Source organism: Nyctereutes procyonoides, unplaced genomic scaffold, assembly GCF_905146905.1.
Source record: "Nyctereutes procyonoides isolate TBG_1078 unplaced genomic scaffold, NYPRO_anot_genome, whole genome shotgun sequence".
Lineage (NCBI taxonomy): Eukaryota > Metazoa > Chordata > Mammalia > Carnivora > Canidae > Nyctereutes > Nyctereutes procyonoides.
The window spans coordinates 58,132,345-58,152,344 of NW_026575131.1; the positions used below are offsets into that span (position 1 = coordinate 58,132,345).

Genomic DNA, 20,000 nt, shown 5'->3' on the forward strand with positions numbered 1-20,000 from the left:
GCGGCCACCCAGAGTGCTGAGGAGCCCCCACCTCCTCCCCCTCCCCACCCCTCAGCCCGGCTCCCCCTCCTCCAGGGTTTTAGAGACGGTTCCGAGCTGCTGGGTCGGTCGGGCCCTGGCACGGCCGTGCCCTCACCCTGTTCTGCCCGGAGCCACCGCCGCCTCCAGGGAGTCCTCCCCAGCCGCCTCCCCCCACCTCCCTTTCTCTCACCGCATTTTCCCAGTGGCCCTTAATGAAGTCGGAGCTAGAAGCACATTTCCCGTTTGCAGGAGGCGGATCCTGTCTGCGGCGGCCTCTGGGGGAACCAGGCCCCATGCGCAGCTCGGACGGACGGGACGCAGGGGGAAAGGAATGGGGGGGTCCTGGATTGCTTCATGTTGAACTCAGGATGGGGCCTGTGCCTCAGTTTCCCTGGCATGGGGATGAGGAAGGGGCGGCCGGGCCACGAGTCGTCGAGGCCCCACCAGCTCTGTGCCTGGATCGCCTCAGCGTCCAGATCGCCAGGGGTGGAAACTGAGGCGCCCGAGAGGCGCGACCGGGGCAGAGAGAGAAACTGAGGTCTCGGCGAGGCGAGGGTCCCGGTGCCTGAACTCCGAGTCCGTTTCCCGCGCTCCCATCCCCCCTCGAGCCTGTGCCGGGAAAGGCGGCACAGGAAGGTGGACTCCAAGGTGCGGCCCTCCCCGGGCCGGAGGTGGGGGCCTTTCTCGGGAAGCTGGGCTCTTAACCCGGGCAGGGGGCAGTGGGCCTGGTGAATGGGCCTCTTCCCAGCCCCTGACCCCGCTTCCTGCCTCCCGCCCCCCCGAGGCCCCTCGGAGGGCGGGCCGCAGCCCTGCCTGCCCCATCCATCAGCGCCGTCCATCCGGCGTCTGCAGCCCTCCAGGAGCTCGGTGCTCGGTGCTTGGCGCTGAGTGCTTGGTGCTCAGTGCTCGGTGCTTGGTGCTCGGTGCTCGCAGCAAGCTCCAAACACTCTACCTGTGCGGACGCAGACCTCCGGGCTCAGAGAGGGTCGTGGTGGGCAGAGGGAAGGACGACCTGCACCTACGCTGGGGGGGGGGAGTGGGCAGAGGGAGGGGCAGGGGCCTGGAGGGAGGGTCCCGGGGGTCAGGGGACAGGGGCCCAAGCCCAGCACTAGTGAGGACTGAACCGCATTTCCTGCCTGTGTCTGGGACATTTGGTCTCGTCCTGGGGACATTGAGCTCACCCAGTCGCCCCCGGGTGGGGACGGAGGTCATGCCTCTACATCCCCGGCCCCCCCACCTGAGCTTCCTGCGGTGCCTGCCCGCCTGCAGGTCCCCTCCCCCTTCCTGGCATTGTCCCCATCCAGGAGGAAGTCCTCGGTGGCCTTGGCGGGAAGCCTCCTTCCCAGGAGGGTCCCAGTCCCCCCAAGACCTGTCATCCTGGCCTCAATGTTCCCACATCAGCCGCAGCGCTCCGAGGGGGCATGGCCCGCCCCGAGGGTGTCCAGGAGAGGCCAGCTGGCCCCAGCCCCCCGGAGATGCCCGCGCCCTCCAGGGACACCCTCTCACCTGGGCTGGGCCAGCTCCGCTCGTTGGCACCCCTGGGCAGCTCGGGGCTCGCAGCTCGCTCTTTGGGGTGGGCGGGAGCCGGGGTGGCAGGGTCTCTGGTGTGGAGGACCCCGTGCCGACGACGTGCCCCCCTCCTGCCCCCCCAGGGCTACTCCCTGCTCCTGGTGGCCCCGGGGAAGGGAGAGGGAGGAAGGACACGGAAGCCCACACAGAAGGCTCTAGAAGGCTGGAGAAATTGCCCTGGAGTCGCGTGGCTGAGCTAGACCAAGGGGGCACGTGGGAGGGGTGGCGCCCGGGCACCAGGGGTGGGAACCAGACCCTGGAGGAAAGAAGTAGCTCTGAACGCCCGTGAAGGCGACTTCCGTGTCTGTGGAGCTGAGCCGCACGCCGCGGTGGCCGGGAGCTGGCCCTGGCCGTCAGGGCCTGTCGCCGCCCCTCGAGGCCTGTCCCAGGGCCTGAGGTTTCAGTTGTCATGAGAAGCAAGGGGACGCAGGCTTTCTGCCTTCCGACGGACTGGATGGAGGCCCCTGGGGTGGGGTGGGGTGGGGTCGGGGTGGCCCTCAGAGGCCCTGCCGTAGCCGAGCGTCCCTGGGGACTGGGGCTCGTCCCCTACCGGGGGGGAGGGCTCGCTGGGGTAGCGCCTCCCTTAGGAGCTGGACAGCCAGGGGGGGCTCGGCTGCCCCGAGGAGCAGGGAGGCACATCTTGGTGAGAGCTGATTTTGGGGTGCTAGTCCACCACCCCGCGGCCGGGGCAGGGCTCCCCGAGGTGTAGCCGCTGACCTGCGGCCCTGTTGCTAACTCCGGCCGCGCTGCCCTCCGGCGGGGCTCCTGGCTGATGGGCCCCGGGCTGCGGGGCCGGCGACTGGGCAGCGGGCGGGGTCAAAAGGGTGACGGGGAGCCGGAGAATGGGGCAGTGCCACCGGGGAAGGGTGGCCCGGGAGGGTGGTCCAGCTGTCCCTGGAGGCAGCGGGAGGACAGGTGGGACAGGGTGGCCGAGGTGGGACCTCGGCCGAAGGGTTCGCCGCTGACCGCAGGGCCCCGGGCACTTTGGCTCTGCTCCAGGCGCACCAGATAGAGGACAGGGCTGTGAGGCGGGGCCCTTGCCGAGGCCGCCGCTGATCACCTCCACCCCACACCTGGTGCTGGGACGGCAGGCGGGTCCCCGGCCCTCCCAGACACCCCAGGTACATCCACGCACCTGTGTGCCCACCTGGCGGACCCCGGGCCCTCGCCTGCCCGCCGCCGCAGGTCTGCCGCCCCGTCCCACGTCCACCTGGCGCCCACCCAGCCGGGCCGCTGCCCCAACCGAGCGGCCTCCCTCCGTGGCGCCCTGTGGTGTCTGGGCAGGCGGCCGCCGCCCCGCCTGCGCCAACACAGGCCGGTGCTGACGAATCTCTGGGTTTTCTGGGTTTTCCGATGCACACGTGTGGTGATAAATTCAAAAAGCGGGATTTGCCCGTGGGTCCCCGGCTCCAGGGCTGGGCCCGTCAGGCGGTTTCCCAGCACGCGTCACCCTAACCCAGGAGAGCCGGGCTGGAGGCGGGGCGACGCTGGGTCACCCGCGAACCGCAGCGCGGGCAGGGCCACCAGCCACTTGTGCCCCTGAGCGCCTGAAACGTAATTTTTAACTGAAACTTCAACTTAAAAGCAGACACCTGACTCATTTGCTGGGAAACTGTCAAGCATGTCTGGGACAATTCAGGTTGGTGAATCTGCTTTTATTTTAAGATTTTTATTTATTTTCAACGATTTTATATATTTACTTAGAGAGAGGTCGAGAGAGCACAGCCGGAGAGGGAGAAACAGGCTCCCCGCTGAGCAGGAGCCCGACGTGGGGCTCATCCCGGGACCCCGGGGTCACGCCCTGAGCCGAAGGCAGATGCCCAACCACTGAGCCATCCAGGCATCCCTCCTGTTTTATTAAATCTTTTTTTTTTAATTTTTTTTTATTTATTTATGATAGTCACAGAGAGAGAGAGAGAGAGAGAGAGAGAGGCAGAGACACAGGCAGAGGGAGAAGCAGGATCCATGCACCGGGAGCCCGATGTGGGATTCGATCCCGGGTCTCCAGGATCGCGCCCTGGGCCAAAGGCAGGCGCCAAACCGCTGCGACACCCAGGGATCCCCCTCTTTTTAAATTTTCAAGTAATCTCTCCACCCAGCGTGGGGCTGGAACTCACAAACCCCGAGATCAAGAGTCGCAGGCTCCACCACTGACCCAGCCAGGGGTCCCCTATTTCTGCCACTTTTTCTCGACCTGGTTGCTGGAGAACGTAAGCGACCCGTGTGCCCTGTGAGCAGGGGCTGCGGCTTGTCCTGAGCACAGGACGGGAATGTCCTTTGGGAGGGGGAGCGCCTCCTTCTCCACCCAACCCCAGGCCGAGACGTGGGAAGTGGGAACCTCTGGCTTCCAGGCGCTTAGGACCGTGGTTCTCACCCCGGGGATCCTGCCCTTAGGGGACACACGTGGCCGTGAGAGCTGGGGTGCTCCGGGCATGGAGTGGGGAGGCTCCCCCACGGCCCAGGGGGCAGTGGAGCCCCAAGGCCGGCGGAGGCCAGCGGCTGGGCTGGGGGTCTGGGAGGCCGGGCTGTGGAGCGGAGTGGGGGGCTCGGGGCCCATCAGTGCGCAGGCCAGAGCCCGGGGGGATGCTCTGACCCAGGAGCTCCCTTCTGCACCTGCCGTCAGAGAGCGGTCACCGGCCCGGGCAGGACAGTCTAGTAGCCGGGTCCGGGCGTTGCCGGGAGCCCCAGGCTGGAGCAGTTATGAGGAGCTGGGGGTGGGGCTGCAGGGGTTGCGGGGTGGTGCCTGGGTGTCTGCCAAGCGGTCTGGGTGGGCCAAGCTGGGCTGCGGGTCCCAGGGAGGGGCTGGCGGTGGAGTTGAGCACCCACAGCTGAGGCTGGGAGTCCCAGGGGGGCTGCGGGTGCTGCGTTCGGTTAGGGTCAGGGTCGGGGTCAGGGTCAGGGTTAGGGTTACGGTCAGGGTCGGGGTTAGCATCATGGTTAGGGTCAGGGTCAGGGTCGGGGTCAGGGTCAGAGTTAGGGTTAGGGTTGGGGTTACTGTCACGGTTAGGGTCGGGGTCAGGGTCACGGTTAGGGTCAGGGTCGGGTTCAGGGTCAGGGTCAGGGTTAGGGTCGGGGTTAGCATCCTGGTTAGGGTCGGGGTCAGGGTTAGGGTTGGGGTTAGGGTCACGATTAGGATCGGGGTCGGGGTCAGGGTTAGGGTCAGGGTCACGGTTAGGGTCAGGATCAGGGTCAGGGGCCGCGCTCGGGCACTTGCCAGGGCCAGGGGCCGGCGGGGTGACTGAGCTCCCCGCCCCGCAGCGCGCTCCCACCCGCCGCCCCCCGCCCGCGGCCGCCCACGAGTCCCGGCGGCCCCCGCGCTCGCCCCGCGCCGCCGCACTACAACTCCCGGCATGCCGCGGGCCCGGGTGTTTCCCACAAGGCCGCGCGCCGCCCGGGGTCGGGGTGACCGCGGGGCGCGAGGTGGGCAGGCCCCGCCCCAGGGTGCGCAGACCCCGAGGCCGGCGCCCGGCGCAGGGAGCGCCCACGGGGGCCGGGGGTCCGCGGGTCGGCGGGTCGGCGGGTGACAAACGCTGCGGGAAGGTGGAGGAGGGACGGGAGCACCCGAGACGTCGGTGAGACGCGGGGAGGTGTGCGCAGGCGCGGCGGTCGCAAGCAGGTGGGCGGGGCAGGGAGTGCAAAGGCCCTGTGGCCGCAGCTGCCGGGAGTGTTCTAGAAAGCCGAGGCCAGAGGGGCTGCCCGAGGGGTGGGTGAGCCAGAGCGGAGAGGAGGGGCCCGACTGGGCGGGACTTCGTGGGCCCCAGGGAAGCCAGTCCAGAGCCCTGTGCAGCCCTCGGCGGGGCCTCGGCGGGGCCTCGGCGTTTGCATCTGCAAAATGGACTCGAGGGCTTGCGGCCGGTGCCCAGCAGAGCTGCCACTGCCCCGGGGCAGGCAGGAGGGGGCCTGGCGGGTGCACTGCGTCCCCGTCTGCGGGAGGACACGTCTTTGTGAGAGTCCCTTGGGAACAAAGCAGCCCCCGAGGCGCGTGCGTGGGCGGGGAGGGGTGGCCGCAGGGGCGTGGGGGGCGACAGGTGTGGCAGATGGGAGGTCAGAGCGGCCGCTGAGGCTGGGGGGGCGCCCTGAACACCTGGCCTGCCCCCGCGTGCAGGTCACTCCTGGACCCGGCCTTCAGGGGCGCCTGGGGGGCTCGGTCGGTGACAGCCCGGCTCCAGGCAGGTGGTGACGCGGGGTCAAGCCCTACACGGGCCCCTGCCCCCCCCCGTTATAAATAAAATCTGACCCCACCCCCCCCCCCCCGCCAGCCTTCTGGGGGCACATCCTCATGCTCGGCCCCAGGTGGTTGAGGAAGCAGCCGCGGGACAGGGATGTGCAGCCACAGTGGCCGTTGTGTCCCCGCGTCCATCCCCCCAACCCACACGCCAGCCGGGTTTGTCATGCACTTGCCCTGCGTGTGCTGCCGGGGACGGCGAGGGGTGCGGGGCAGGCAGACGGTGGCCAGCGGCCGCTCCTCCAGGTTAGGCCTCAGATCTGGGGGGGACTCCGGTGGGGCCGGTGGGGTCGGGTGGGGGTCGTGTGGGGTGCATGTGTCGCGGGTGGGGCGGGGGCCATGAAGGCTGAACGCAAGTGGCCAGTCAGACCCGTGGGTCGCGGGGCTGGGTGGTGGTGGGTTTCCTCTGCGCAGGGGGGGGGGGGGAGCGCCATCAGGGCGTGTTAAATGTTCGCCTTACGGGACCTGCGGTAAAAGTAAAGAAGAACACATAGGCGGCAACGATATGCGCCGATGGTGGCACATCGCATATACACCGCGCCACCAGAATGCCCTACGGTCCTCTCACAGCTCGACGGGTACCATGTGCTCATTCACCTACTAGGTCTCGCGGACTTGCCCCAGTGACCTTTGCTCTCAGTATGTCTTCGCCAGATCTACAACACTGGGAAGGTGGTTGTGGGGGGGGGGGGGGGGTGGGGGGGGGGGGGGGGGGGGGGGGGGGGGGGGGGGGGGGGGGGGGGGGGATCTGCATGGGGTTTCAGCCAGCCTCGACACAGACCCAGCTTCGGTGGGGAGAGTAGGTCAGAAAATGGTGGTCCAAACACACACACACACACTGTATATAGTCTCTCTGTATAGTACTATATACCAAGCAGCTCTTACTCTTCGGGCTAGTGTGTCATCCAGAGCCGCTATACACACACCTCCGCGGGGGGGGCGGGTGGGGGGGGTGGTTGCGCGGGTGGGGGGGGGGGGGGAGGGGGGTCTAACACTATACCTATCTCACAGCCTCAGTCTGTGCGGGTGAGTTAGAAGGCAGCGGTGACCGGGGGGGGGCGGGCGCGGGAGCGCGCGATATCTCGAGTGTGCGCGGGGACCCGGGATATATGGCAAAGGCCCGCTAAGTGCCAGGTGGGTGGCACAGGGGAAGGGGAAATATAGTGATTAAAGGGGGGTGCGCGGCACTGGGAACAACGGGTGTTGCAAAAGTGGGTGTGTGTGGGGTAGGAATGATGAAATTGGTTAAATTAGAGAGCATTTAGGTAAACGAAGAATAGTCGGCAGAGCGTATGAGCGGAGCGGTGGGGGGGGGGGTGGGGGCGAGGGGTGGAGGGGGGGGGGGGCATACAATCTGGTAACGGGGGGATGAAATGACGTAGTATACACACAGACGGGGGGCAGTTCCGCAATATATCTATCTGGTAGATGTTGACAGGCGAGGCGTATTGAGTAGAGCGTAGGTGGGGGTGGGGGGGGGGGGTGGTGGGGGTTGGCGTGTGGTTTTGAGTCTATGTGGGAGATTATTTTATATTGGGGGGGGTATATATATAGATAGAGTGTGGTGATTGTATATATCTGGGGAGAGGAGTGTGCGAGGGGAGAGAGCGTCTATCTCTCTAATATCTATTCTCTATGTGCATTGCGACACACATCTCTAAGAGCGTGTGTGAGTGTGCAATAACTGGCAGCGTGAGCTGCTGCGGAGGGGTGTGAGGAGAGAAAGTTGATCTTCTCTAACACACACAGGGACAACAAACAGTGGTTAGGAGAGTTAAGCGAGAGAGCGGGTGTTTTTGTAGACGAGGATGGAGGAGTTTTGGAGGTGAGGGAATGGGGGGGGAGAGAGGGGAATTGTTTATGGGAAATGGGGATAATGTATCTGTCTCTATAATCTTATATATCTTTATCTATAATGTTGAGTTATTTATATATCTATCACTTGGGGAAATCTCTCTATGATGTGATGTGAAGAGATAGAGAGGGCAATGTGCGAGTGCGAGAGGTGGGGGGGAGGAGGGAGAGACACATGTGCGTTATGAGAGTGTAAGGTGAAGGGAATTCGACTGTGTTTGGAGGTTGGGATGAAAGTATAGTGTTTTATGGGGGGGGGGGGGGGGCTGAAGAGGGGGGGGTTGGGGGTGGGTGGGTGTTGGTGATATGTTAGTGTTTTATATATACTTATCTAGTTAGATCACGTGGGTGCGAAATTTCTTGAATATCACTATCTCTCACTATGAGGGGTCGATCACACAATTAGTGTATGCGGGGGCTACTCTACTGGTAGAATGTAGGAATATAAGGGGGAATTGATTGGATAGCAGAAAGATAAATGGTCTATTTTTTGGTGAAAAGGGTAATGTTGGTTTTCATGAGATTGAGGATTGGTGTATTAGTATATATGGGTCTTGTTGTATTAGCAATAGGGTATATTGTAGATCTATATATATCTCTCTAACAGTGAGTAGAAGAGGAATGGTGCGAGGAGATATCTAAAAGAAGTTCTGTGGTGCTCACAAAGTCTCTCAGTGAACAGAGACGAGGGACATATATGGGATAGGAGAGGGTCGAGACAACACAACAGGGAAGGAGAAGAACATATCTAAGATGCGCTATGCGAGCGCAATGAGATGTGAGTGTTAAAGGGGAGAGAACAGAAGACAAGGGTTGAAAATAGAAGAGTTGTATACATCTAATCTCTCTGTGAATCTACATCTCTCTCTGAATAAAGGATTAGAGAGAAAAGATGAGTCGTTTATATGAGACGAGGGTTTAATAAGTGTAGGCAGTATTGAGGGGGTGTAAGGTGAAAGAAGTCTAATGCGCGTTGATAAGGTAGCGAGTGAAAAAAAAATTACAAATTGCAGAAAACAACACACGGGGGTGCAAGACGGGGGAATATTGGTAAATGATAAAGAAGAGAAAATAATGGGGGGGGGCGGCGGAGGGAATAATTATTATATTATATAATATTCTAACACTTATATAAGATGAGATAAATTTGGGGGGAGATGGGGGGGGGGTGACGAGTATATGCATCTAATAGAAAGATTGTTTTTGAGGGTGGGTGGATAGAGTGTTGTCGTATCGATATTGAGGGTGTGAGTGTGGATTTGTTGTGTGTTGTATTTAAAGAGTGGAGTGGGGGAGGTGTGCGATGGATAATTATGGGTGATAGATGATGTAGAGTAAATAAGAGAGTGTGTATGAGTTAATTGAAGATATAAAAGGGTGAGGGGAGTATATTCCTCTCTATTGGTATCTCTATATATATATGGGTGAAGAGTGAGAGGGTGGGGAAATAAGGTCTTATATGGATATCCTGATGATGTAGAGATAGAGTATGGGAGAGGGGGGTGTGGTTTTATCTTTGAAGAAAGTTTTTGTGCGCGAGAGCGTGTGTTTGGACTAGAGTTCTATGTATGGTGGTATTTGAGAGAGTTTTCTCATGAGTGTTTTTGTGTTTCTGTTATTTATATTTTTGGAGATTTGTTTCAAATGTGGATCTTTTTTTGTTGGTGTTATAGTTTATTATGTGGTTTGTTCTTTTATAAAAGGTATCTGGTTTGTTAGATTTTTCTTTTTGTTGTTTTTTGAGCTTTTTTTGCTCTATATAGGTGTTTGTGAGGATTTGTTATAATCTCTACATATTCTCTATATATATATATATGATGTAATATTTTTTTCTTGGCTGGAGCGAGAGATTATCTTTCTCTTTATTCTCTCTCTCACTCTCTCTTAGAGAGTTTGTATTAATTTGTGAGTATTTTGTATGTGTATATTTTGTGGTATGGGGGGTAATAAGGGGGGGGGGGTTTAATTATTATATAATAAAAATAAAATAAAAAATTTTAAAAAGTATAAATAATAGGTCTTAAAAGTACATAAATTAAAGGGAGTTAAATTAAATAAAAAATTTGGTTTTTAGGGGGCTTAACCCCCCTCACTCATTCCTCTCCAGCGCACGGGGGCATCCTCGTTGCTCCTCGGGGATGCTGGGTACACTTGAGGCTCAGGACCTTTGCACATGCTGTGCCTCCCCCTCCCCCCACGCCTCGGTTGCCCCTTCACCTCCTCCAGGTCTCCACCTTCACGCCGCCTTCTCGGTGCCCTCTCTGCCCTCTACTTTTCTCCATGGGGCTCCTTGGCCTTCTAAGGTGACGTAAAAGGTGCTAAGGTGCTTGCCTCTCTCAGGAGCCTCGAGTGCCATCCCAGGCCAGGCTGCGTGTCCGGTTCACTGATCTCAGGTCAGATCGGATTAAGCACGGGGCTCATCCCCGTGGACTGAGAATCACCTTCTCTCTTTTTTAAGATTTTATTTATTCCTGAGAGACAGAGAGAGAGAGACAGAGACCCAGGCAGAGGGAGAAGCAGGCTCCCTGCGGGGAGATGATGTGGGACTCGATCCCAGCACCCTGGGGTCATGACCTGAGCCCAAGACAGATGCTCAACCACTGAGCCCCCCAGGCGCCCCGGAATTAGCTTCTCATTTACGTGCCATTACTTGGCAGTGAGGAGCTCCAGCAGAGAGGAGCAGGTGCGATCGGGTGGACCGGCGGGTGCGGGGTCTGTGCCTCGGCTCCATCTGGTGATGTTGCTGGACCTTAAGTTCCCCCAAAACCTCCCTTTCAGGCCCAGCCAGTTGTTGCAGTCTGTTCCCCACCCTGCATTAGCTCTTGGCACCTTCTGGTGTCACAGTGGGGAAACTGAGGCAGCCGGGGCAGAGTCACAGCCGGGACCTTGGTCCTTTCTGTGCCTGGTCCTGGGTCCTTGATGTTGGTCTCCGTGGTGGTGACCCTGGGCTCCTGCACTTCTGGCCAGTTTCGGTCGAGGGGACATACTGACCGTCCGGGGCAGAAGGGGGTTGGGGTATGTGTCTCTCACCTCCACCGTCAATGCCCAGCCTGTCCTCAGTGCTGGGGTTTGTGCTGCTTCCAGAAAGAAGCAAATGGCTTGTCCAATCTGGGGGGCCCACGGGTGACTGAGAATGGAGCTGGTGGCGGGCGACTTGTTGGCCAGGGCGCCGTAGGCGGAGGGGGCTCGGGTCAGCTCAGGTGGGAACCGGCCTGAGTGACTTCAAGGGTTAGGGGTGCTGGTGTGGCCAGAGTACAGGGAGCAAGGAATGAGGGATGGAAGGTGAGGGCAGGGGGTGGAGGGGACAGGACTGGGCCTTGCGTGCCCCTGAGGGCTCGGGTTGGACCCTTAGGGCCACAGGCGTCCACCCTGGCTCTCAGCACTCCCAGAAGGCTGAGCTGGGGTGAGAATCGGGGACAAGCCCTTGACCCTCAGATCTGAACAAAAGTCTGAAAACGTCCTGGATTCAACTCCTGGCTCTCCTGATAAACTACTCAGGGACCTGCACGTGTTACCTCCCCTCTCTGCACTCAGTTTCCCCACCTGTGACCGCAGATGAGGTTTAGCAACAGCATTGCCCTCAATGGGATGCTGAGATGATTAACCAGCGCTGTGCGCACGACGTGCCTGGGCCCGGGGGGTTCCCTGTCGGCAGCCTCACGTCGCCCATATTATCCCTCTAAGGTGCGCAGGTCTGTAGTGATGCCTCCTTCCCATTCTTGACATCGGTCATTTATGGGGCTTTCTCATTGTTTTCTGATCATTCCAGCTTGAGCTTTATCAAATTTGTTGATCTTTTTAAAGTACCAGCTTTGGGGGGAGGGGCTTTGTTGATTCTACGGTTTCCTCCCTCATCCATTTCTTCTTCTTTTTTTTTTTTTTTGAGATTTTATTTATTTATTCATGAGAGACAGAGAGAGAGGCAGAGACACAGGCAGAGGGAGAAGCAGGCTCCATGCAGGGAGGCCGACGTGGGACCTGGATCCCGGGATCAGGATCATGCCCTGGGCCGAAGGCAGAGGCTCAACCCCTGAGCCACCCAGGTGCCCCTTTTTTTAGCTTCTTAAGGTGGAACCTGAGGTCACTGACTTTAGGATCTTTTTTTCTTCTTTTCTAATATAAACATTTCAGACTCCTGTTATAACCTTATAATATTTTGTTTAAAAAGTCAAAAAATTATACATTGTATTAAGATTACATTGAGGAGCTAAGTGCAGGGCATGCAAATTTTAGCTCAATAAAGTTGTTAAAAACTCCAGTAAAAGTGGCCTGCGGACACAGCCTGCCGACACATGAAGGGAGAAGAATTTGCTTTCTGCCCTGCCAAGTGTCCCTGAGCCCCTTCCTAGAGCCTGGCACGGCGGTTGCCTTTAGGGCCCGCAGGGAAATAAACTCTACTTTGCGAGGAAATCTCTGTTGGCTTCTGGGAGGCGGTGGGTTGTCCGGGAGGACTGCCATCTTCGCTTGTGCCCAGGGCCTTTGCACAGCTGTTCCCTGTTCACCAAGTGCTCTTCCTTCACCTTCTCAATCCTGTGACCTGTCCTCCTGCCCTGCACTGCCGTCACGGGCTCCCAGCCGGGCTCTGTGTTTCTAGCATGTTTAACACCTTCTCATATAGTCTGTGCGCATCGGTTAATTCATTGTTTATTTCCTTTGTCCCCTCCTGAAAATGTCCCCCCGTCTGTGTATTCCTGTTGTGTCCCTGCCAACCCACACAGAACCTCGTACACAGTAGGTGCTCAATCAGTGCCTATTGGATGAAGGAGGGAGGCCGGCAGGAAAGGAAGCGGGCAGACGGGCACGCTCACCGAGCGGCCTTGCACTGCAGCTCAGTTTTTCCGGCTGTAGAAATGGGCCACGCTGCCCGTGACCTCAGCCGTCCCTCCTGCCACAGGGCTGCAGGTGTCGTGTTGTGACTTCAGCTCCCTGGAGCCTCCTGCGGCCCCGGCTGCCCAGGTTGGCAGCTCCCAGGGGACCCGCTCTGCTGACACCGGATTCTTTCCTGGGCCGACACTCGATCCTGGCCCCGCTTCCAGGCCGGCGGCCGCCGACCAGCCCACAAGGGCCAGGGCCCCAAGGCTTGGTGCTGAGGGACAAGGGACGGTCTGTGCGTCCCCAGGGGGCGTGGGGAGGCCAGGCCTCTGCCAACAGCAGCACTGGCTGCGAGGACCCGCGGCCAGAGCCGCCGCCACCGCCCGCCAGGGACAGCAGCAGGCCCGGTGCCCCTGGCCCCGCTCCTCGCCATGGGGACCTTGGGAGCCAACCCGGCCCCGCGGCTGAGCGCGGCCCCCCAGAGTCCGGAGACCAACCCGAGGCAGCCCTGCGGGGCGGCCCCCTTGGAGAGCGGTAGGCGCCAGCGGGGAGCAGAGGGGCTGTGCTGTGGGCTCCGGTCCCGTCCCCCCCCAGGGCCCCTGTGGCCCCTGGAATGTTCTGGGAGCCCCGTGGGGGGGGGCAGCTCTGGCAATCCCTGCCTGCCCCAGGCCTCACTTTTCCTCCCAGAAATGAAGCCACATTTCGGGGGCTCCTGCGCATGGCTGCAGCCAACCCAGAGTGAGCCCTTTGGGGCCCCTCACGCTGCGGGGGGTACAGCCCCGGGAGAACGGCGGGAAGAGCAGGGCCAGCGGGGCCTGGGCGCTCTGGAGGTTCCGGGCTGGGAGTCCTCCGTGGGCCTGGCCGGGCCACCGTGTGTGTGCGGCAGGACGTGGGCCCCACCGCCTGACGCTCCTGCTGGGGCCACCTGACGCTGCAGCTGTGTCCACGCATCCCTGTCTGCACCTCGGTTCCCCCCTGTGTCTGTGCCTTGGTTTCCCCCTGTGTCTGGGCCGCGGTCCCCCCCCCCCCCCGTGTCTGGGCCTTGGTCCCCCCCCATGTCTGGGCCTCGGTTCCCTCCGTGTCTGCACCTTGGTTCCACCATGTGTCTGGGCCTCAGTTTCTTGCCTGTGTCTGCACCTCAGTTCCCCCCACCCCGTGTCTGGGCCTCGGTTCCCCCCCCCCGTGTCCGTGCCTCAGTTTCCCCACCTGTGTCTGGGCCTCAGTTTCTCCACCTGTGTCTGTGCCTCAGTTTCCCCAATGTGCCCCAGCACAGGAGGAGCCTGTTGGCTCAGCAGCCCCTCCTACCTTTGACTCAGGTGTGACTCACAATGCCCTTCCCTCCCTCTCCCACCCCACCCCTGCCCTGGAGGATGGTGGGCGGCCCAGACTGGGGCTCAGGGGCTGGACCCCGGGGTCCCCCCAAGGCGTCAGAGTGCAGGGCCCCAGGCCGTGACCTGAGGGCTTTGGTCACAGGCTCTGGGCCCGGCTTGTACGTCCTGCCATCCACTGTGGGCTTCCTCAACCACGATTGCACCAGGGCGGTCAGCCCGGCCTACTCCCTCTTCTGGAGGCCCGGCCCCGGTAAGGCTGCCATGGGTGGGGGTGGGGGCCTGGGGGGTGAGGGTGGGGGGCTGGGGGTGGGGGTGGGGGCCTGGGAAGTGGGAGTGGGGGCTTGGGGGGTGAGGGTGGAGGCCTGGGGGATGGGGGTGGGGGCCTGGACGGGGTGGGAGTGGGGGCTTGAGGGGTGAGGATGAGGGCTTGGGGGGGGGCCTGGAGGGGGTCAGGGGGGCCTGGAGGGAGTGGGGGGTAGGAGTGGGGGCCTGGGGAGTGAGGATGGGGGCCTGGGGAGTGAGGATGGGGGCCTGGAGGGTGGGGATGGGGGCCTGGAGGGTGAGGATGGGGGCCTGGGAGGTGGGGGTGGGAGTCTGGAGGGTGGGGATGGGGGCCTGGAGGGTGAGGATGGGGGCCTGGGAGGTGGGGGTGGGAGTCTGGAGGGGTGGGATGGGGCCTGGAGGTGGGGGCGCCCCCTGAGGCCCCCCCACCGGCCTGCACAGTGACCCTGGGGGCCACTGTCCTCAGTGTCCTGGGAACACAGATGCTCAGGGCCCGAGCTGTGCTCTGGGTCTGGTGGCTTCTGCTGCTTGACTCCACACGGGCTGCTCAGCTGCCCTGTGCCTCAGTTTCCCCCTCTGCAAACACTGACAGTTTACTCCTTTCCGAGCTGTCAGACGGGTGCCCGGTGACTTCAGGGAGCGGGGTGAGCGCCTTCCAAGGGCTACCGCCTCCGTGGTGCGGGGTCTGTGCCCAGTGAAAGGGGATCCTCGGAGGTCCCCCCTCAGTTTCTCTGTCTGCATGATGGGGCCCCTCACAGACAGTCGTGGAGGGGCGGGGTGACCGTTTCTGTGGCGTGGCCAGGCAGCGGCAGCGGCCTCGCTTCAGTGTCGCCCAGCTACCTCCTGGCGGCAGGGCGGCAGCAGGCTGTGAGTGACCAGGGGTGCCGCCCCGCAGGCCGCCCAGGCCCCCCAGCGCTGTTGCCGTCGCGCTCTGGCGGCGCTGGACCCTTCACGTCAGTGCCCACACGGTCCGTCTCCCTGTTTTCTGGAGCTGCTCTGACGCCCCCCGCGGGCCCAGGTCGGGAGGGTCCCGCACGGAGGCTCTGATGCATGGGACAGGGGTCCGGACAGTGGGGGGCAGCCCAGGGAAGACTTCCTGGAGGTGGGGGCATGCAGTCTGGGCTTCGTGGGATGAGACGGGGTTCAGACGAGCCCCCGGGAGACACAGGACTCGGGGGAAGCGGGCAGCCGGGGCGCGGGCCTTGCGGCGGGAGGCGTGAGCTGGGACGTGTCTCACAGCAATGCGCACGGCTAGTACGTGTCCCACGTGCGCACACACAGGTGCACGCGTGTTTGTGGCCCACGCGTCACCCGGGCCCCCGGAGGCGTGCCCCCCTCGAGTCTTGCCAGCCGTGCGATTCTCACCAGCCGTGAGCTGGCTTGCGAGTCCGTGGCAGAAGAGAGGTGGAGCGGGGAGCAGCCGGAGGTCCTGCCCTCCAGGGTGGGGCTGGGGCCGTCTGGAGGGCGGGAGAGCCTTGAGGTTGACCTGGGCACTGAGTGGGGTCAACAGGGCCACGGGAGGTGCCCTCAGGACCCGGGGCTCCTCCCCCCAGCCTCCCCACAGGACACCAGCCCCGGGCCCGTCTACTTCCTGGACCCAAAAGTCACCCGGTTTGGCCGAAGCTGCACCCCTGCCTACTCCATGCAGGGCCGGGGCAAGTCTCGGGGTGAGTATGTGACCAGCGCTGCCCCACAAGGACCCAGACCCTTTCACCTGCCTCTGTCCTCTCCGTCCCCTCCCACCACCTGGTTCTTGGAAGGTCAGTGTCTTTGGAATGACAAAATCCGAGGGCTCCGAGGAGGGGCTGGTGGCCCGAGGGAGCCTGAGTGTGCGCAGTGGGCCAGGGTGACGGTGACCTGTGCACATGTGGCGCCGTGAGGGCAGCTGGGGCTCATCTTGGCCTCAGGGGACGACAGGGCAGAGTGGGGACTGTGGCGAACACGGCAATCCCCTTCACAGGCTCCAAACAACTCATTTCCACCCGACGTGCCTGAACGACCGGATCCATCTCCCATCCATCCACCCTTCCGTATTTTGACCTATCACCCATTTGCTCATCCACTCAGTGATCCACCCATCCATCCATCTGTCCATCCGTCCATCCATCTACTCACCAACTTACCCAACCATCTACCTGTTCATCATCCACTCCACCTATTGATCCACTAATTCATCCATCAATCTATATTATCCATGCATCCACCCACCCAGTCATCCATCCATCATCCATTCTTCCATGATCCATCCATTCACCCACCTAGTCAACCATCCGTCCGTCCGTCCATCTACCCACCCACCCCATCATCCATCCATCATCCATCCATCCATCCATCCATCCATCCATTCTTCCACAACTCACCTACTGACCCATCTATCTACATATCCATGGATCCATTCGTCTACTCACTCGCTCCTTACCCAACCACTCACGACCCATCCTTCTACTCACGCATCCTTTCAAACACGCATTACGCTGGAGAGATGAAGTAGATTTGACGCACCCTTGCTTTTTGTAAGACCCCAGTCTGGTGGTGGGGTTAGGTCCAGGTGGAGACCTCACTGTGCCCATGTCTAGAGGAGAAGACCCAAGCCTGGGGGTCCTTGGAAGGGCCGTGAGAGCTCTGCCTAGGAGGAGGGGGTGGGAAAGGCATCAAGCCCACGTCGGGCTCACACACTGGGTGTGGAGGCTGCTTAAGATTCTCTCTCTCCCTCTCCCCCACCCCCTCTGAGAGAGAGAGGGAGAGCGAACACGGACTACCGTGCAGGGAGGTCTGGGAGCAGGGGAGATACCTCAGGGCTGCGTGAGGCGTGGGGTGAGCTCCAGGATGCAGGAGGGCAGTGGGAGGCCACACAAGGTCTTCTAGCCGGTGAGGACCCTGCCGACCCTCGCGTCCCACTCTCACAGGTCTGGAGGTGACACCAGGCCCTGGGGCCTACAGCCCAGAGAAGGTGGCCCCTGTGCGCCAGCGGACGCCCCCGGCCTTCACTCTGGGCTCCCGCCTGCGCCCGCAGCTCCAGGACACCTCCGCGCCGGCCCCCAACACCTACACGCTGCCCTCCCTCTGGGGCTCCCAGATACTCACCAAGCCCAGCAGCCCCAGCTACACGGCGGCGGGCCGCACGCCCCCCGCCCGCCCCCCTCAGGACCCTGCTGAGATACCAGGCCCGGGCCAGTACGAAAGCCCAGACCCCAACACCTACCGTCAGCGGCGGCCCGCCTTCACCATGCTGGGCCGGCCCCGTGCCCCCCGCCCCCCAGAGGAGACTCCTGGACCGGGCACCCACAGACCTGAGCAGGTCACCGTGACCAAAGCCAGGGCCCCGGCCTTCACCATGGGCATCCGCCACTCCACACGGGCTGCCACCATGCCTGTGGACACCGCACCCTGACACCTTTGGGTCTCAGCTGCCCCTGGACCGAGCCTCAGTTTACCTATGTTGCCAAGTGGGGTGCGGGCGGGCCCCTCTGGGGCCAGGCTTTGGCCGGTGGGGGGCTTGGAGAAGTGGGGGACAGGCGTCTCTTTCCTTCCTTTTTTCTGGACTCTGAGGTCCTTCTAGGCCACCTGCTTCCTTTGGTCCCTGGAGGCTGTGACCCCGCGGCCCCGTGCAGGGTGCCCTGCCTTCCAGCGCCCCAGTTTCTTCCCCCTGGTCACACCAGGCCAAGTCGGGCCAGGCAGAGAAAGGGACAACTCCGGCCCTCCCAGCGGCTGGCCCGAGATGCGCTTCCTGTGTCCTAGAACTCGGCGTCTGCCCTGCTAGGGCCTGGGTCCCCAGCACTGCTCGGATTTCTGCTCAACTTGGGCTCTTCCCTGCGTCTCACGGGAGCACAGCTGCCTGCCTGGTCCTGGCCCCAAATCCCTAAATCGGGCTGGAAGCAGCCTGTTTCCCTCGCACTAGCTGCTTGCCGGTGAATAAACCTCCTCTGGCAAGAGCCGTCGGCGTCGCGCACGTGAGCTCATTTAACCCTGAGTCCACGGCAAAGGAAGGAGGCTCAACGCTGCTCTTGAGAGCCAGACCCCCCCGATTCTGCAGCCGCTGGGGGGCCGCATGGGACCAGAGGAGGGATCCGGGGCTGGCAAGGCCAGAGGTAGAGCCAAGGCTTTGAAGTGGGGAAGCCCGGGAGGCTTCTTGGAAGCGGGGACCTTGAAGCTGGGTATTGAGGGGTGGATAAGAGCCTAGTGCGTTCTAACGCCCTTCAGTGGGCGCCCCTGCGCTTCAGCCGCCGCCGAGAAGGATCATCTAAGCTTCACAGCGCGCAGGACACCGTGGATGTTTACCGAGAGAAAATGGGGCTTTGAAGAGATTGGACGTTTGCCCGAGGGCGCACTATGAGCCCTTGTGTCCGTCTGATGCCAGGATTTGAATCTTGGCCATCGGGCTCTGTTCCCGCCATTCTTTCCTGGGGACAGGAAGGAAACACACGGATGGTGTCATGTGACCGAGGCTCCTGTGCGATAAGCACAGGCCTTCTAAACCCCTGACCCAGAAAGACCCTGACCCAGGAGCTTGGGAGGGACAGCCTGCGGCCACCAGGAGGTGGCCCGAGGGGTGGCAGCTCGGCGGCCCCGAGGGGTCCTGAGACGCGTGACCCTTGCTCTGTCACGCTCCCCCAGCCTGGAAATGCCCAACTGGAACATGCAGCCCTTTACCCAACTGGGTGGACACCCCGGGGACCCCTACACACCCCCGCACCCCTCAGGAGAGCCCCAGGCCCTCCCTGCCTGCCCACACGTGTTCAGACCTGCCCAGACACACAGACAAGCTGACTCTCATCCACGGGGTCCACGGGGACATGGGGACACGACACACAAGTCCACAGGGGGCTGCGCCCTCACACCACCCCGCCCCCTGCAGCCCCAAAGGACACGCCCGCCCGCCGTATGCCAGCTCCTCCCGACCCTGCAGATGCTCCAGAGCCCCCGCACCCCCCGCCCCCACTCGGGCAGGCTTGGGGCGGCATCACCGACCCCAGCCCCACCCCGGCGCCGGCCAATCCGCCGCCAGGCCCTCCCCCGCTCCGCCGCGACCGCCAGGCCGTGATCTCATTCCTCAGATTTATCGATCCGGCTCCAGGCAGCCTCGCGCCTCCCTCCCCACCTGCCCGCGCCCGGCCCCCTCCCTTTGTTTCCCGGCAGTCGGCCGCACCCCAGGCGGGGGAGGGAGGGGGGACCTGTCGGGCCGAGCGTGGGGGGGGGGCTGGGCCCTCCATCCCAGGCATCAGGAATGCACCTGCGAGGTGTGGGTGTGGGTCGCAGCGGGAGGGCGAGGCCCGAGAGCTCCCCAGAGCTGGCGGGGGCGCCCCGGCCCTCCTGCAGCCCGGGATCCGAAGCCCCGGGAAGAGCAGCAGCAGCAGCAGCAGCAGGGGAGGGGGGCGCGGCTGCAGCTTCGCCCCGAGTCCCAGCCAGCCCGCCCCCGCTGCCGGGTACCAGCCTCCCTCGCGCGCCCCCCCCCCCCGGCCTCAGTTTCCCCATCCGCAACGGGCAGGGCGCACTCCGCCCCCGGGGCACGCTGCGGAGGGAGGGGCCTGCCCTGCTCACACCCCCTTTCCAGGCCTCGCTCTTCGGCTCAGTCGAAAACGGGCGAAGGCAGGTGATGTCTCCCCCCTCCCCCCCTCCCCCCTCCCCCATCCCCCCCCCCGTCCTTCCAGGAATTCGGGCGACGCGCGGGGCTCGGGCTGCAACCTCGCTGCGCCCCGGGCGGGCCTCAGTTTCCCCAGCCGCCCCGGGGCCCGGGTCCCAGGGGCGCAGCCCCCCGCGGCTGCGCGCTGGGCCGGGCGGATGACATCACCGGGCCGGGGGCGGGGAGGGAGCGGGAGGGAGCGCCCGGGGAGGGCCGCGGAGGGCCGGGGAGGGCCGCCTCCGCGCCAGGCGCAGCGCCCGGGCGGGCTGGGTCGGCGGCCGCGGCC

The 20,000-nt window shown here is 62.5% G+C and overlaps 1 protein-coding gene across 1 annotated transcript; it reads left to right on the forward strand.

Annotated features, from left to right (window-relative positions):
* Positions 1-12,666: 12,666 nt before the first annotated feature.
* Positions 12,667-18,304, forward strand: ODF3L2 (outer dense fiber of sperm tails 3 like 2). The gene is made up of 4 exons (XM_055344446.1): positions 12,667-13,015; positions 13,955-14,062; positions 15,648-15,761; positions 17,001-18,304. The coding sequence occupies exons 1-4, from the start codon at positions 12,913-12,915 to the stop codon at positions 17,483-17,485; spliced, it is 810 nt and encodes a 269-aa protein (XP_055200421.1). The 5' UTR covers positions 12,667-12,912; the 3' UTR covers positions 17,486-18,304.
* The last annotated feature ends 1,696 nt before the right edge of the window (positions 18,305-20,000 follow it).